Source organism: Hordeum vulgare, chromosome 7H (assembly GCF_904849725.1).
Source record: "Hordeum vulgare subsp. vulgare chromosome 7H, MorexV3_pseudomolecules_assembly, whole genome shotgun sequence".
Classification (NCBI taxonomy): Eukaryota; Viridiplantae; Streptophyta; class Magnoliopsida; order Poales; family Poaceae; genus Hordeum; species Hordeum vulgare.
Window position 1 is genome coordinate 617921305 of NC_058524.1, and position 17720 is coordinate 617939024.

The window sequence follows — 17720 nt, forward strand, 5'->3', positions numbered from 1 at the left end:
TTTAGCAAAGGCCTTGATAGACCAAATTTTGTACTCCTCGGAGTATAGATGGAAATTAATTGAACAGTATAGTGACATGAAGTAGTGTAGTGGCCATGTAGTGACCAAAATTTTCAACCTATTCATGGAAATATTCAGACTTGCCCCTCACAAGCTATTCACGTGCTCATTTCCTGTTATTTAGTTCATTACTTGATTCTGTCTCTGTAGTTTATCTCGAGTGGTATGGTTGAGCATTCTTGCGTGGTTTGCAATTTCCATGACTTAATTTTGCTACTAGTACAGCTACAAGTTGACATGTCTTCAACATATCTATAGTTTTTTATTGTTCTATGCTGATATATTGTCATCCTATAATACTTGAGGTATTTATTTAACAATTTATATTATTTTTGAGCACTGATCTATTGACCCAGTACCCTGTGTGAGTTGCAGTTTTCTGCGTGTTTTCCACTTTTCAGGTTTTTCATACCAAACAAATTCCAATTGCCCTGAAACTTTTTGGTGATTTTTTCTGAATCAAAAGAAGATCAACAAGCATCGGAAGAAGGTTGGAGGCCTTATGAGGGACCCACAAGCCAACAGGGGACAACCTGGGGGGGGGGGGGGATCTTATGGCTTATGCCTCCCTCGTGGCCCTCCCGTCTCGTTCTCTAGCTTATAAATTTCCATCTATCCTAAAACACCGAAAGAACTCCCGGAACACTTTTTACGCCGTCGCAAGTCTCTGTTCCGACGGGAGGCCATATGGAGCTCCGTTTTGGCACCCCGCTGAAGGGGGATCGATCACGGAGGGCCTCTACATCAACCTTGCTGCCCTCATGATGACGTGTGAGTAGTTCACCACAGACCTACGGGTCCATGGAAGTACCTAGATTGCAATCTCTCTCTTTTGATCTTCAATACAATGGTCATCACATCTTCACTTTGGTCTACATGATGTAATTCACTTTTGTGTGGTGCGTTTGTTGGGATCCAATGAATTGCGGGTTTATGTTCAGATTATTCGTGATAAATATTTAAGTCTTCTCTTAAATCTTATATGATTCTTGTGTGCATGACTATGATAGCTTCGTAATTGTCTCCGATCTATTAAAATAGTTTGGCCAACTAGATTGTTATTTCTTCGGTAAGAGAGGTGCGTTGTGGTAGGTTCAGCCTGACGAATTTCTATATCTCAGTGATAGAAGGGGACAAGATGTGTCTTTGTGTTGCTGCTACTAGGGATAAAACTATAGGGTTTATTCATATTGCTTGAATTTACTTTGTTTACATCATGTCATCTTTCTCCAAACATTACTTTGTTTTATTTAATACTCTAGATGCATGCTGGATAGCGGTCGATGAATGGAGTAATAGTAATAGGTGCAGGCAGGAGTCGGCCAATTTGTTTATGGACATGATGCCTATATACACATGATCATTGTCGTGAATATCACATAACTATCCGCTTTTCTATCAATTGTCCAACAGTAATTTGTTTACCCACTGTATGCTATTTTTCATGAGAGATGTCATTAGGGAAAGCTATGACCCCCGAGTCTATTCACAACATATTGATAAAACCTTCAATACCTTGTTGTCATTTATTTGTTTTCTTTTTATTTTGCAATTTACAATTATCTACACACCTCACTTGCATGCAAATAACAAACAAAAGGATTAACAACCCTCTTGCCCGCGTTGGGTGCAAGTTGTTAGTTCTTTTGTGCGCAACCGCTGAAGACGGGTATGGTTCATATTCCTATTGGTTCGATAAACCTTGGTTTCATAACCGAGGGAAATACTTACCAACATTATGCTGCGATAACCCGTTCCTCTTTACGGAAAACCCAACGAAGATCAAAAGTATTTGTAAGGATTTATGACGCCGTTGCCGGGGAATATCATCGCCAACTACTAAGTAATTCCACACAAAATTTCATTTAACTTAGTCCTCTTTTTATTTGATGGTATATTTAGTTTGTCTTTAAAAAACAAAAAAACAAAAATATCTACCTTTGCTTGTCACTAGTTTGCATCTTTGCTCTCTAGTTTACTTGCCTAGCTATGCTATCTTTATCTTTGTCACAGCAAAACAGAAAGTAAAATGCAAATATTAAGATAAATGGATCCTCATCCTGTAGCTAATATCCTCAAAAGACTCGTTTATGTTGAAACAATTGCTAGTGAGAATGCACTAGATTATCTTAATGAGGTCTTGCTTGAAAATCATTAATCTAAAAATTGTGAAATTTCTAAAGTGATTCATGGTAGTTCCTTGAATGAAAATCATGATTGATATATTGTTGAATTTGAATATGATCCTACATGCAATCATTATGAGAGAGGCAAATATGGTTATAGAATTTTTTATGTTACTCACTTACCTTTCTTGATATTCAAATTGTTAGCGCTTTATTCTTCCTACTTGCTTATACTAGGAGCTTTTTGTCTTGATAGATTGTTTGCTTATAAAATGCCTATCCATAGAAAGTATATTAGACTTAAATGTTCTTATCACCAGCTCGCCTCCACCAGTGGGCGACAACAGAGCACCACCTGGGCACACGCGGGCCAGGAAGAGCGCCTAGGCGGGGGCAGAGGTGGAGTTGGAGGGCGGTGGCGGAGGCGAAGGTAGAGGGCAGGCGTGGATGCGGAGGTGGAGGGCGGGGGTGGTGGCGGAGGTGGAGATGGAGGGTGGGCGCAAAGGTGGAGATGGAGATGAAGGGCGGGCTTAGAGTCGAAGGGCGGGCGCAAAGGCAGAGGTGGAGATGGAGGGCGGGCGCAAAGGTGGAGATGGAGATGAAGGGCGGGCGCAGAGGCATAGGTGGAGATGGAGGGCGGTCCCGAAGGTGAAGGTGGAGAGCGGGGGCGGAGGGAGAGGTGGAAGACGTTGAAGAAGAAGACGGGCTGATTCAGAATTTGAACCGGGGGCATAAAAGTCTATTTGTTCATTTTCACCTGGTCGGAACATATTTTCAGCGACCTACATTTTGAAACGAAGGGGTAGTTTGTAGTTTGTTCTATTTTATATGTACGTAGATCGAAATGAATGTTAGATGAACTTTCATTTTTTACTTGAATAAAAGAAGCTTCCCCCCCTCCCCCCAGGATTTCTATTAAAAAAAGTGTCTTGTTCAAAGCCTAATACAAACTACTACCGAAACTAAACAAGGAGAAAATAAAGTAGCGAAGTCAGAAGACTCTAGCTACCTCCTCGAAAGAAAAAAGAGGACTCCGGCTACCTCCCCGCAAAAAAGAGGACTCCAGCTACCAGAATGCAATACATAGAAAGTCTAAATAGAATGAGCAACACAACCCACAATTACCAGCATCTACCAAATACTTCCTCGTTCCTAAATATAAGACCTTTTAAAAATTGCATTATAAACTACATACGGATATATATAGACATATTTTAGAGTGTACATTCACTCATTTTGTTCCGTATGTAGTCTCCTAGTGAAATCTTTAAAATGTCTTATATTTTAAAACGGATGGAGTATCATACATGGACGCAATGGAGCACGGACAAATCTGGAAGCAACATTACAGTCTTAAAACTATCCCAATGAGAGGTAAAAAAAGCCTAGAACCAAAGCCATGAAAGAAACAACAACAGGTCGAAGTAGACAGGAAACTTTCTTGCCTGCCGAAAGATTTCTTTATCCTTATACATGTCTCCTGTTTTTAGACGATCTGCATACCTCATTCGCTACTCGTACTGTATAGTACAATATACCGGAGTCCTCATGCGCTGAAGAAACAAATGATTTTTTTTGCACGGATCTTAATGTAGCGTCGACTGAGATTAAGACTGTTACTGTATACTGCACTACCTGGCAGGTCAGTCCGAGGTCATCACGCGTGCGTGCACGCAATGCAAGTATTTTCGTACGTGTGCGTTCCACCGGCGCGGCGCCATGGCGTTCGTCCTCAACATCCATCACCACCCTGCTCTGGTCAAACCGCACGCGCTCTACTTATATTCTCCCAACGACGCCACCACCAGCTCCATCTCCATCACCTGCCTCCACCAACTATGACCGCGTACCGCTCTCTGCTGCTTGCCCTGTTCCTCGCGCTCGCCTCCTCGCGCGCCGGCAGCTCGTCGGCGTCGGCGGCAGCCCCGTATGGCATCGAGTTCCCGCAGTTCAACGCCGCCGTCGCCGACGCCGGCTGCGACGGCAAGCTGGTCGCCGAGGAGGAGGAGCTCGCGCGCCGGGTCCCGTCGCTCAAGCTCCACATGACCCACCGGTCCGCCGCCGCGGGCGAGACCGGGAAGGGCTCCTTCTTCCTCGACTCGGCCGAGAAAGACGCCGTCCGCATCGATACGATGCACAGGAGGGCTGCCCTGTCCGGCTCTGCCGCGGCCCGGCGGGATTCGGCGCCAAGAAGGGCGCTTTCGGAGCGGGTGGTGGCCACGGTGGAGTCCGGCGTGCCGGTCGGCTCGGGGGAGTACCTGGTGGACGTGTACCTGGGCACGCCGCCACGACGGTTCCGGATGATCATGGACACCGGCAGCGACCTCAACTGGCTGCAGTGCGCGCCCTGCCTCGACTGCTTCGAGCAGAGCGGGCCAATCTTCGACCCGGCGGCATCCATCTCCTACCGCAACGTCACCTGCGGCGACGAGCGCTGCCGCCTCGTCTCCCCGCCGGCCGAGTCGGCACCCAGGGAGTGCCGCAGGCCGCGGAGCGACCCCTGCCCCTACTACTACTGGTACGGCGACCAGTCCAACACCACCGGCGACCTCGCCCTCGAGGCCTTCACCGTCAACCTCACGAGCGCCGCCGGGACCCGGCGCGTGGACGGCGTGGCGTTCGGGTGCGGCCACCGGAACCGCGGCCTGTTCCACGGCGCCGCGGGGCTGCTCGGACTCGGCCGCGGCCCGCTCTCGTTCGCGTCCCAGCTGCGCGGTGTCTACGGGGGGCACGCCTTCTCCTACTGCCTCGTGGAGCACGGCAGCGCGGCCGGGAGCAAGATCATCTTCGGCCACGACGACGCGCTGCTCGCGCACCCGCAGCTAAACTACACGGCCTTCGCGCCCGCCACGGACGCGGACACCTTCTACTACCTCCAGCTCAAGTCCGTCCTCGTCGGCGGGGAGGCGGTGAACATCCCGTCCGACACGCTGTCCGCCGGCGGCACCATCATCGACTCCGGCACGACGCTGAGCTACTTCCCGGAGCCGGCGTACCAGGCGATCCGGCAGGCCTTCATCGACCGCATGAGCCCATCCTACCCGCTCATCCCCGGCTTCCCGGTGCTGAGCCCGTGCTACAACGTGTCCGGGGCCGAGAAGGTGGAGGTGCCGGAGCTGTCGCTGGTGTTCGCGGACGGCGCGGCGTGGGACTTCCCGGCGGAGAACTACTTCATCCGGCTGGAGCCGGAAGGCATCATGTGCCTGGCCGTCCTGGGCACGCCGCGGTCCGGCATGTCCATCATCGGCAACTACCAGCAGCAGAACTTCCACGTCCTCTACGACCTGGAGCACAACCGGCTCGGCTTCGCGCCGCGCCGCTGCGCCGACGTCTAGGCCCAACCCAACTCCGTCCATCCATTATTCCATTTTGACTGGTTGATTGATTCGATTGATTGGTCGGTCCATTGTGCGCCACGTAGTAAACGTAGGTAGGTAGGTGGATGTGCTAACTGCATTGGAAGAACAGACAAAGTGGCCAACATACGTAGAAATTTGGGTGTAGAAATTTTGGCACCAGGTTTTCGTATCCTACGAAACAACATACGTACTACAGATGGCTGCTAACACTTTTTTTTTTTTGCAAGAACTTTTGGGTTTTGTGTTCATATGTACAACAGATGGGATTACTAGCTAGCTAGGACTGTTCAGAGTAGATTACTGATGTGGTGTGTGGAATTAGTTTGATCTCATTTTTGTCATAGTTCTCATTGCCTTAGAAATGGACAGAGATGTAAATAATGGTATTGAAATTATACATCATGTGTTGCAAAAGTATCTTTTGGGTGGTCCTCATCATGAGGATGAGCAGCAGACAGAGACAGGTCCATTTTGTTATTTCTAGGGTCGGCATTCCACGTTCAAAGCAAAGGAACGCGTTGCGTGGTCCGGAAAGGGGCAAGAAAACAGCAACAATCCGGAGCTGGAACCACGCGGTCCACATACGAACTCGAACCAGTTTTCAGGAGTCAAACGAGCGCATTAGATGATACTCCAAATTTTATTTTTAGGATCATTATATGCTACATTTATCAAACCTGTTATTAAGCTATGATTTTTTTTGTTAACCTTTTTTTATTTTCTCACTGCCTACTGGAGGGAATTACGTGGAATGTCTTACAGCTAAACGCGGGCCTGGGCAGGCGCGCCTATGTCTCGTGACGTCGTCTGTTAAGGATTAATTATAATCTTAATAATCCATGCTTAACAATCGCCTTTGTGGCGTCCTTTTAAAGGTCGCGTCTCTTCAACGCGTCCCCTCACTTTGTATATATAGCCTTGTGTGTTATCAATAAAGAGATTCAGTTCATTTCAATCGCTTCTCTCTCTCGTTTACTCTAAAACGTTATCAGTGCGTGGCTCTCCGCTGAGAGAGAAAGGCCGGAGGGACCGACGAGGAGGCCTCTCAAGGACGCCTTCGGCACACCGCGCGCCCGATCCGTGCACAGCGATGGAGTCTCCCGGCGTTCTCGCATGGACGAGTTGCGCCAGAAACCATGGCCTTCGGCCTGGTAGTTTTGCGACCGTCGGCGTCGTACCGGCGTACGGAGCGACGGACATCCTTCATGTGACGCACGTGCTCTCCTGGCTTGCATCGCCATCGACGTCTGCGGGCAGCAGTGGCAAGCCCACCATTCCAACAGCCGATTCCTCCCGTCGGCCGCCCTCGACAAGGCTTTCGCACGGCCACCGCGCCGGCTCCGAGTAACCCCTCGCCGCGCGCACGTCCACCCGGCCTCTGCGCCGCGCCGGCTCCGAGCAGCCCATGGCCGCGCGCACGTCCCCCCGGCCTCTGCGCCGCGTCGCGATGCGCCTTGCGGCCGTCCGCCCTGCCGCCTCCTTGTGCCGCGCCGCACCGTGGCCGCCTGCGCCAGGTCGTGGCCTCACTCGCCCGCGCCCGGTCGTGGCCGCGCTCGGCTGTGCCGTGGCCGTGTGCGCCTGCCCGCGCCACGCCGTGGTCGGCCCCGTGTGCGCCTGCCCGCGCCAAGCCATGGCCCCGACGAGGAGCTTGGTTTCGAGATGGCTCCCAGGGCGCACGTCCGCCTTTGCACCTGACATCGCCTATCAACGCGTCCTTCTGCGGCAAAGCATGCGGCCGCTGGCCGGCGAGCCAGTGTTCCGGCGGCGTGAGCCCAAATGAATCATTCGATTCATAACCGCACATGGAAAGGAGAGAGCCTTATCTCTTCGTGATTATACACTTTAGCCCATGTGGCTTTACCTATTTTCATAATAGGTTTGTGTGTATATCTCTTCGAAGTAATTTCTGTACGTCTCAGGATAAGTTACACATAGTCCGATTATTTGTGCTATTCATTGGCACTTGTCATCTTTAGACCATGTATGTATAGATATTCATTCAACTCATTTTCTATTGAGTTTTAAATTTCAGAAATGTGTATATGTTGAAATGTGTTTGCTATTGCAATTCTCTATACAACAACATTGTTTCGCGATTGAGATTAAGTTCTCTCATACAACAACATTGATTTGCGATTGAGAAATATATATTTTCTCGCAAACAATCTCATTGCGATTGAGATCAATTTTCTCTCGCAAAATATTAATTCACCATGGTGAATTATCTTGCAACTTGATATAAGATCATCTCATTTAATTTGAGATCTATACAATTCAAGTTTCTCACTTGAACATCAAGTTTGCAACATCATTACTATTCGTTACAATAGTAATGTATTTCTATTGAGTACGATGTATTCCGGAATGTATGTATCCCCATGTTCATTACATGTTGAGATTAATACATTTATTTACAAATAAAAAGCAATTCATCTTAATCGAGCCTTTGGCTTGATACAAGCAAGAATTGATATGCAAAATTCTAAGTGTTGTTTTTCAAATTGATGTTTTGGGATCACAAGGTAGTGTGTAGATCTACTGCTTTGCAGATTATGACCACTATTGATAAAGCCTACATTTTGTCGTTTCGACATTATGATTGTTTTACAAAGTGCTCTCCCACACATTTTACTAAGTCATGACATAAGGCATTACGAGTGAGTCTACTGACTTCATCAGATTGTACTCCCTAGTGTTGCGAGATCTACTCCATTTTGGAGATTATCTTCAAGATGTCATATTTAGCAATTTGAGATTCACATTAATGGTTTCAAGACAACTCCTTGAAATACCCATTAATTTTGCTAAATTCATTACAACATCAACCATGATGGTCTTTAATTTACTGTAGGTAAATTAATTATCTATAGTTTACCCATAGAGGTAACATATGGCTATAAGGCATCAGACGTACTAGTATTTGCTCCTCCGAAGCATTTATTGTTGTTGTTCACTAAAATATTTTACTCTCATAGTAAATATTGTTCTTGCACATTTTGCTTGAACATGTCATAGAAAACTATGAAAATATTTGCATATACCTGTGATTACCTTCTACTACATTCGTAAAATGCATGGCAATAGAGCCTACGTCACTATTTCTAATTATATTGTCATCCATCCATCAAGATGGATGCAATAATTTATAGCAAGTGTCTCAAACACTATTGCAAGACCCACATCACATTGTGGTTGTTATTTTCATAGCGACAAAGCAATGTTAAAATTGCAAAGTCTATGCTTTTGGTCATGACTCTAAAGTCACACTTTTTATGACGAATGAAGCCCAAAACATTAGCAATGATTTCATCGCATGCACTATATTGGAGGTTTACACCCCATGTTCACCAAGCATCACCTTGACAGATTGTGCTCAACAAGATCATTTCATCCATATATTTTTATTTTACTCTAAGAAGTAAATTAAACAATGCATGATCATTTCATGTAACACATGGCTATTCTATTGATGGACATATGCATTTTATATGTCACCAACTTCACTTGGTTATCAAACTAAGTACACAATGGATGAATATTTATTAACCTTGAATATTTCTCTTAAGAGAAACATGCTGCCATGAGCACATTTGGAATGATCACCCAATAATTTTTCAAGGCCTCAAGTCTATCGCAACTTACAATTTCGGTAATTATAAAATTAACTTGAAGTTGAGATCTCATGATCTAACATTTTCATATGCAGATCGGGTTGAAAAGCCCTTGATGCACTTTACATCTTCTTATGATGGCATTACCATTTTCATGGTAAAGAAACATATTATTTCTCAAAATCATCATATTCACCCAACGGGTGCTATACCATTATTTCAAATATTTGCTAGTATTGAGTAGCAAGTCACTCTTCACAAAATAGAACCATGAGGAATTCAAAGTAAAGTGGAGGCTAAAGACAATCGATGACAGAGTTATCTTTTAGTTGGGAATTGATCATTTCCAAATGATCACAAAGACAACTCTTAAGGTTGTCAAATGTGTGGTTACATAAATATCGTACATATGATTACCAAACCCTCAAACATATGGTCAAACCACACCATGAGTTTATTAAAAGGAAAATAAGTTCATTGGGGTATTTGAAAATTTGCAAACATACGACCAGAAACTATTCTGGTAAATGATGTTCTCAAATCTTCATCAGAAGGAGAACCAAAAATATAGTGCAATAAAAGAATGATCAATTCTTTTGCGCCTATGATATGTTTGCATAATTCATTTTTCAGTAATATGGGAGACCTCATGTAATATCCCGATTATTCCCAAAATATTGTTTGCCTATAGTTGTACTACTACATGTACTATAATGTCCAATATCCTATTTCTTGGACATCATGTTTGATAAATTTTGAATGTATGAATCAATTCATACTTAGTTTTGTTGCGTACAAAATAATTTTCTAGATCTTACAAAATATTTGGTTATAAGCTTTACAATCCTGGTTTGGGGTTGATTAGAAAATTATGGACAACTCTATTGGTCACAACTTAACAAGTTGCAAAATTTCCCAAATCATCAGATTTTATGTGCACCACATGTGTGATAGGGGAAATTAATTTAAGGCACTCTCACCTTACAATTCTAAATGAGCAACTCATTCTACCTTGAACACATTCAGAAGATATGTGGATTACTCAACCATTATATGGAATTATATAGATACTTCATGGTACTCATGGAAACATTTATAAAATGATTTCCAGTGTGTCTCTTGTCACACAAACCATGAATGATATAATTGAATTAATTTCTCAAATTCTCAAAGTAAGAGCAAGTTATCCTAAACAAGGAATAAATCCATTCGAATGGACAACTTCGTTGAACTCATTTCACAAGCAATTTTTGGTTATACATAATATATTATGTAATACACATAATGGTTTAGTTCAATATCTTATCAAAGATAATGAAATTAATAATATGACCAAACTTATAGAATCGTAATTTACTAGCCTCATGCTAGACAAATACGACATTACACACCGTAAGTATGATATAAATCATACCAACTACATATCATACTACTTTCCCCTTATAGTAATTACGTGGAAATCAACAAAGTATTTCCAATCTGCGATAATTCGGTTACATACCAATATCACCACTCTAGCATACATCAATGGGCTCTCACAGAAAATTAGGGATCTATGTCAGGAATAACAATTTATTCGTCAATCAAAATTATTCATAGCCCGTATGCTGATTGCATCAGCAATAAGGACATTTCTGGCATTAGGGGGAGATAAGTACTACAAAGAATGCCAAGAAATAAATTAGAAATGTTATTCACATTCAGTCCTTATATCCACGTACTCAAAGAATCTAAACTAGAAGTTTAGAATCACATATTTGCAACTCGTTGCAAATCTGCCACATACATTTACTGATAACAAAGGTGTCACCCAATTTTATATTCCTACAGTAAAGTGTCAGAAAAAGTGAAGGTACCTAATAAACCACTCTTCTTCCGAAATGAGAGCAAGAAGGGGAGAAATCTGACCACACGAGATCTAATCTTGCATATGCTTCCGCGGAAATAGAGGAAATCAAATCCTTAACCAGTAAATGTAATTCAACATCAAGTTGAAAGACACCTCACTGGATGCTCATTATCCAAATCCCGACATAAATGTGCACAAATGTTTTGGTGTCGGGATATAGAAACACCTTGACTCCATTGTTGTAGGAAATCATAAGGAGTTAAAAGGAATAAATACATTTTCACAAATTTCATTGATTCCTCCAGAATCATATAACATAAGTCTACATTTGTCGACATTTCTTCTCCAAATTGCTAAAACCTTTTGGGCCCTGAACCAAAATCCATAGTAGAGTGCCTCTTGTACTCATATTGGTTCACATAAAAGAAAGCAAGTAATGAAGAATAGCACTCGCTCATCAAAGAGTGGTATTTACCACAGTAATACCTAATCCTCATAAGTATCTTCCGTATGGAATACTAAAAACTTCTCGTTCATAGACAAAGTCAATGAGGTGGTGAGAAAGCGAGGCTTGTAGCAAAAGGGTTCACGCAGAGACCCGACATCGATTACGATGTAACATACCTTCTTGGTATGAGTGGAATTATGTTTCGATAATAAATACCATTGGCAATACAAATAATATTATCCATGCAGTTAATGGATGCAATGACTACATACTCATATGAGTCACTCATTTCAAAAATCTATATTAAAGTCCCTGAAGAGCTTCATTTCCGAATCCAAAAACAAATCGCAACATGTATTGTGTAAAACTTCATAAGTCACTCTATGACTAGAAATAGTCGTGAATCATATGGTACTACCAACTAGACGAGTTCCTTCTTTAGAGGATTACTCAAAGGATGATGATTTTTTATGTGTTAATAAAGGAATACCAAAATTTTATTTCCTTACATCACCTGAGTGTATATGATGATTTCATCATCAATGTCTCTACAAGACCTAAACATACACAAAATCATCTCAAGACGGAAAATTTGGTTTCAACCAAAATTAGCTCAAGTTTACAACTTGAGCATTCTCTCAAGAATACATATCATTCTACATATATCCAAAACATATACGAGAAGTTCTGTTTGGATATATCATATCAACAAATGATATGTATGGTCATACAACCCCAATAGGATACAAATCCATCCATACCTAGGGGTGATAATGAAATGATATCAGGACCTAAAGTTCTATATCTCACTAATGTCAAAGCACTCATATACTTGCAAACTGCGTCAGGCCTGACACTATATTTGCTATCTTATTCGGAGTGCAACCCCAAACAAAAGGTATATGGTTGATATAAGTACTATCATCTCATATATGAAGATTACAGTGAATCTTGAATATTTCCATGAGGAAATAGAAAATATGACCATGATATGATGTAATGATATTGGCTCTTTATTTGATCCCAACGACGCCATATAAATGACTGAATTTGTTGGAATAGCCTTCACATGGAAGTCATATAAAAGGATTTTAATGGTTATTTCCAGTTATCATTCTGACATAATTGCTTTAAAAAATATGTATGGCTTGGCAGAATGATTAACCACACTCAAAATCGTGTGGTTGAGATTCATCAGAATCACATTACTTGATTTATCAAGATACTTCCACTTGTGTTACTCAATACCTACAGGTTATATGAAGAGCAATATCATAAATCACATTGCTAAGAAATTACTTATCCTCTGGATTATAGAAAGTTGAGGAAATAATTTGCAAACAAAATATTGTGATAAGCCAACAGATTATACACAATCTCATGTTCATGTCAATGACATTGGTATGAGACATACTCCATATTTGCAAAGTTCAGGGGGCATAATCTCCCAGACTATAACCTATTAACAATCATCAGATTGCATATATTGTACTCTTTTTCCCTTGATGAGTTTTTTTCATAATGGTTTCTCATAAAAGGTTTTTAATGAGATAATATAAACACAAGTATCTATATATGCCATATCATTTTCTCCTTATATTTTTCCCACTGGGTTTTAAAGGAGTTTTCAATGGCATGTACGATTGCACTCTTTTCCCTTATGAGTTTTCTCTCAGGTTTCTCATAGTGGTTTTTAGTGAGGCAATATCTTCTCAAAGATCATATGTCATACTTTCTATTTTCTCTATTTGGGTTTTTAAAGGAAGTACTCAAGACATATTAATTGTTCTCTAAACTTATCAATGAGTTTTCTCCTTCTTCAAAGGTTTTTCTCATATTAGTTATCAAGGGACAATAATCATTATATGTTGCATCATTTTCTCCTTATTTTTCTCATTGGGTTTAAAGGAGTTTCAACAACGTATCTACATTATTTTCCTCATATTTTTCCCACAGGTTTTTGGAGGAGTATTTCTCAATATAAAGATGATGAACAATCTCAAGGCAAACATACTAAAGGAGTCTTTATCAAGATGGTGCATATAACCGAAGATAAGCATAGATTAGGGGGAGTGTTAAGGATTAATTATAATCCTAATAATCCATGCTTAACAACCGCCTTTGTGGCGTCCTTTGTAAGGGTCGTGTCTCTTCAACGCGTCCCCTCACTTTGTATATATAGCCTTGTGTGTCATCAATAAAGAGATTCAGTTCATTCCAATCGCTTCTCTCTCTCGCCTACTCTAACACCATCATCACAGTTCCCGATAGTACACTGCCTTGTTTTTTATGTTTTTTTTCAGTTTTTTCTTTCTTTTTTGATTCAGTTTATTACTTTTGTTTACACTTCCAAACATTCTAAGCATATGTATTACACAAATATACCTATTATTAATTATTAACCATGCGTTTGAAAATATTGAATGTGTATACAAAAATGTTGAATCATGTATTTAAAAACCAAATGATAAGTGTCACATGTATGATACGGAGCACAACAACCCTAGCGTTTCTTACAACTAAAATTGTCATCCGAAAAGAAAAAACAAACCCAACAAAAGCTGAAACTTGTCATCCGAAAAAAAAGTTGTCATACTTGACAACTACAGTTACCATACTCATGTCACTAAGCTTGTCATAAAAAACATTCGGAGTTGCGATTTGTTTGTGCCACATATGCGGCACTTATCAGGGTCCTAAAAACTTATGTTGACCAGGTATTAAAAATAATGCATTTTTCATCATTGTTTGTAAAAAGATTAATCAAGCATTTGAAAAAAATATTGAACAAGATTTCAAAAATGTTAATTAAGCATTTGGAAAAATGTTAAATGATGAGTAGGAAAAATGTTAACCATCCATCCAAAAAATGTTACACTTGCACTAGAAAAAAATTGATAAATCATTTATTTATTTTTAAATGTACACAAAAAAATGACAATGTACTAGATTTCTTTAATCTTACGTTTGACAATCTTAGTCATGCATCCAAAAAAGTTTAAAGTTTTATAAGAAGAATGTTGACTATGCATTCAAAATATGTTCATCAAGCATTGGAAAATGTTAAAAAATGCATATAGAATAAATATTGAATATGTTATAAAACATGTTAAATTTGTATAGGGAAAGTGTTAAATGTGTATTAGGAAAATATTGTTGACGTAGACAAGAAATGAAGAATGAAAAACCAAAAGAACGAAATAAACCAAAAAAATGAGAAAGAAAACTGAAGAAACATATGATAAAACAAAAAAGGAGAGAAAAAAAAAAGAAAAAAAGGAAAAGAAAAAAACCCCGAATGAAACAGAAGAAAATAAATAAAAGCAGAAAACCAGTGTAAAAGCAGCTCTTTTAGTTCTAGCAGGTTGTGCGCAAGTTATCTGACTCGAATTCGATGGTGGCTCAGTGGCTATTAGCGTGACAAAGCAACCAGAATTCGATGGTCCTAGATTCAATCCCACATGAGCTCCCTGCTGGTTCAGTGAGAAACCCATACGTCTCGCTAAGTGCAAGACATAGCTCTTGCGACCTGACTTGGCCAACCAACCCTAAAAACATGTCCGGGCTCGGGCTTCAAAAACATTTTGGCCAGGTTTGGGTTTCTTCTTACAACCTGATTTAAGCCCGGCCCGGCCCGGCCTGGCGTATCAGGAGCAAAATGTACGTCCGAACCCCAACAACCGATCTCTTGTGCGGCTCCAATCCCTACTATTCGTAATGCACAGCCATCTCCTTCACCCCATCCCTACAAAACGATGGTTGCGCTCTCCCCATCCTCAAGCTGTCACAAGAATGACCACTGAGAAAGATCAAGACCTGTTAGGAGGAGGCGAACACGTGAGGTGAAGCCTAACGAGTGCTACCACGGCCTTGACTGGGCCCAGTGAAGGGAGATGCTGGCATGTTTAGGCTGGATGTTGAAGGAGTTGGTGGGCATCGAGGAACCGAGACTTAGGGGGTGTTTGGTTGAACTTATTAGGGACTTAAAACTTATAAGTCCCTTTAAGTCTCGTCTAAACCAAATATGAGGGATTTATAGGAACTTAAAGTGGGCATTTGAGACTTATGAAATAAGACTCTTCTTGAGAGTCTTATAGGGACTTATAGTTGTAATATGGTCTTTTAGTCCATGTTAAGTCCTAGAAACCAAACAGGTATGAACTTTTTAGGGACTTAGGACTTATAAGTTGGGACTAAAAAAAGTCCTAGGACTTATGAACCAAACAGGACCTTAACTCGACCGCCGGCTGGAGTGTATCTCTCCTCCCTCCCACCAGCTCTCATGCCCGAATCCTCGAATTTCTTCCTCCTACCTTGTGTTATTAAGTTTGTGAACCTAAATCATGAGATGTATCCACTATAATAACAAGGACCATATCATTCGATGTCAACAACCACCTTTTTCCCAAGGCCCCCTCTCGTGAGGACTCGAGGGTGCGCGTACTCATAGCCTCAAGAAATCACCAAGGGACTCGATCTACAAAAGTAGATGACGGAGGCGGCTCAAGTGGAGAGCGGCATCGCCGCAAACGCTTATCGCCATCCAAAAGTCATTGGATCAGATGGAGCCAACTGTCACGAGGAATGAGTTGTTGTTGTGTGCCCTTGAGCCGGCGATCCACAAGCTCTTCGCCTAGCGATCAGGGTGACGTGGTGGTCGGTAAACCACAGACATACATTTGTGAGATTTGGGAGCAGCTCGCTAGGATTGCCAATTACCTGTTCCTCACCGGTAAGACCAACAAGACTCCCACTTCACCGGCATCGATATCACGGGATCCGTTGTAATCTCTCGACCTTGACGTTTTATATGTTCAATAAAATATCCATGTGAGTTGCGCACCCCATTAATATGGTTTACCTAATATATAGATCACGCTGATGTTAATCGTGTGATAATTTATCTCTTTAGGTTTTGAGTTATGCATGCTAATTTCTTTGATCTATAGGTGTAGATTTATGCATGCTAATAGTGGAAGAGGTGGGCATTAGTCGGGTCTAATCTTGCAAGTACTTACAAAAGTGACAAAATGGCTTGTATTGAATTGTTTTCACTAAGGGTTATGGTATAGTAAAGCATTCATAGTCCCCCAAACATAACAATATGTCATCACGCTATAAGCAGTTCCCTGTGTTTAAACTTAATGTTTAGAGGATGCGCAAACGGTTCGTGGCCTATGAACGTGATATTTAGTTATAGATGCATTTTTGTACGTATTGCCTATGTAGCACTTACACCTTTCATTGATTTAGCATTAGCATGAGATATTTCATTGCTTTTGCGCATCGTGGACGCAGTGAAGGCACACGATGACTACTTTAACCTCACAAGGAATTGATGGAGTCAACTCTCTTTCTCTGCAATAAAGTGGGAAACAAAAACTTTGTGGTCGCTCATGACATGTTGTGTTATTTTGCACAATATTATCGTCGAGGATGAAGGTGATGGTGTAGCTGAAATCAATGATTTTAAAGCACCTGAAGAGCAAATAGAAATCCCGAAAGATTAAGATGGAGTTCTCCTTATGAACTTTCTACAGATGCATCAAAATCTCCGAGATCATCAGGTGCACGCACAACTACTCAATGATCTAGTGGAGCATATGTGGATCCACAATGGAAATTAAAAATCAGATGATTGATTGTGCACTTTAAATAAATTTGATGTAAACACTACATATGTTTGGTACCAACATTTGTTATTTATTTACGTATGACACTGGTTTGCGTGATCAATGACATGATTTTGCATGGATTTAAGAGTTCGAATATGAGATATGTGAATGCAGAAAGTGAAATATAAGGAGCCATCCGGATGTGTCCGCGGGCGTGCCCAGGCGCGTCCGCGGACGTATAGGAGGGCAGATTCGCCTAGTACGATTGTGGATGCTCTAAGAGTAGTACCTTCTTTTCATCTTCTCTTTATCTTTTATTTATTTGTTAAATTTGCCTAGAAATATGTATATAGCTAAGCTCTTGCACGAAAGCCTTCCTTTTTTACGTAGACAAAATTGACATGTAGATGGGTTACAAGCCTACTATTGTATTTGCTCTTAATGCGTCGCGGCCTTATGTCGGTGAGACGGCGTGTGTAGCTGCCGCTGGTGCGAGTCTTCTCTTCTTGGTTCCTGGCCTTCTTGCTCTCACTATAGGCGCATGGGTGATAACCCGCTTAGGGTAGAATGAACATGAAGAATCAGGGTCACGCTATTAGCTACCCAGGATAAAGAAAGATTATTCTTCATGGCCCTTATATTTTAACATTGT

General features: G+C 41.7%; 1 protein-coding gene and 1 pseudogene across 1 annotated transcript; both read left to right on the forward strand.

Annotated features, from left to right (window-relative positions):
• The first annotated feature begins 3847 nt into the window (after nt 1-3847).
• On the forward strand, nt 3848-5959 carry LOC123412908 (aspartic proteinase nepenthesin-2-like). The gene has a single exon (XM_045105870.1). It carries the CDS (start codon nt 3863-3865, stop codon nt 5519-5521), a length of 1659 nt encoding a protein of 552 aa, XP_044961805.1. The 5' UTR covers nt 3848-3862; the 3' UTR covers nt 5522-5959.
• A 797-nt stretch (nt 5960-6756) lies between these two features.
• On the forward strand, nt 6757-7632 carry LOC123409553 (annotated as a pseudogene).
• The last annotated feature ends 10088 nt before the right edge of the window (nt 7633-17720 follow it).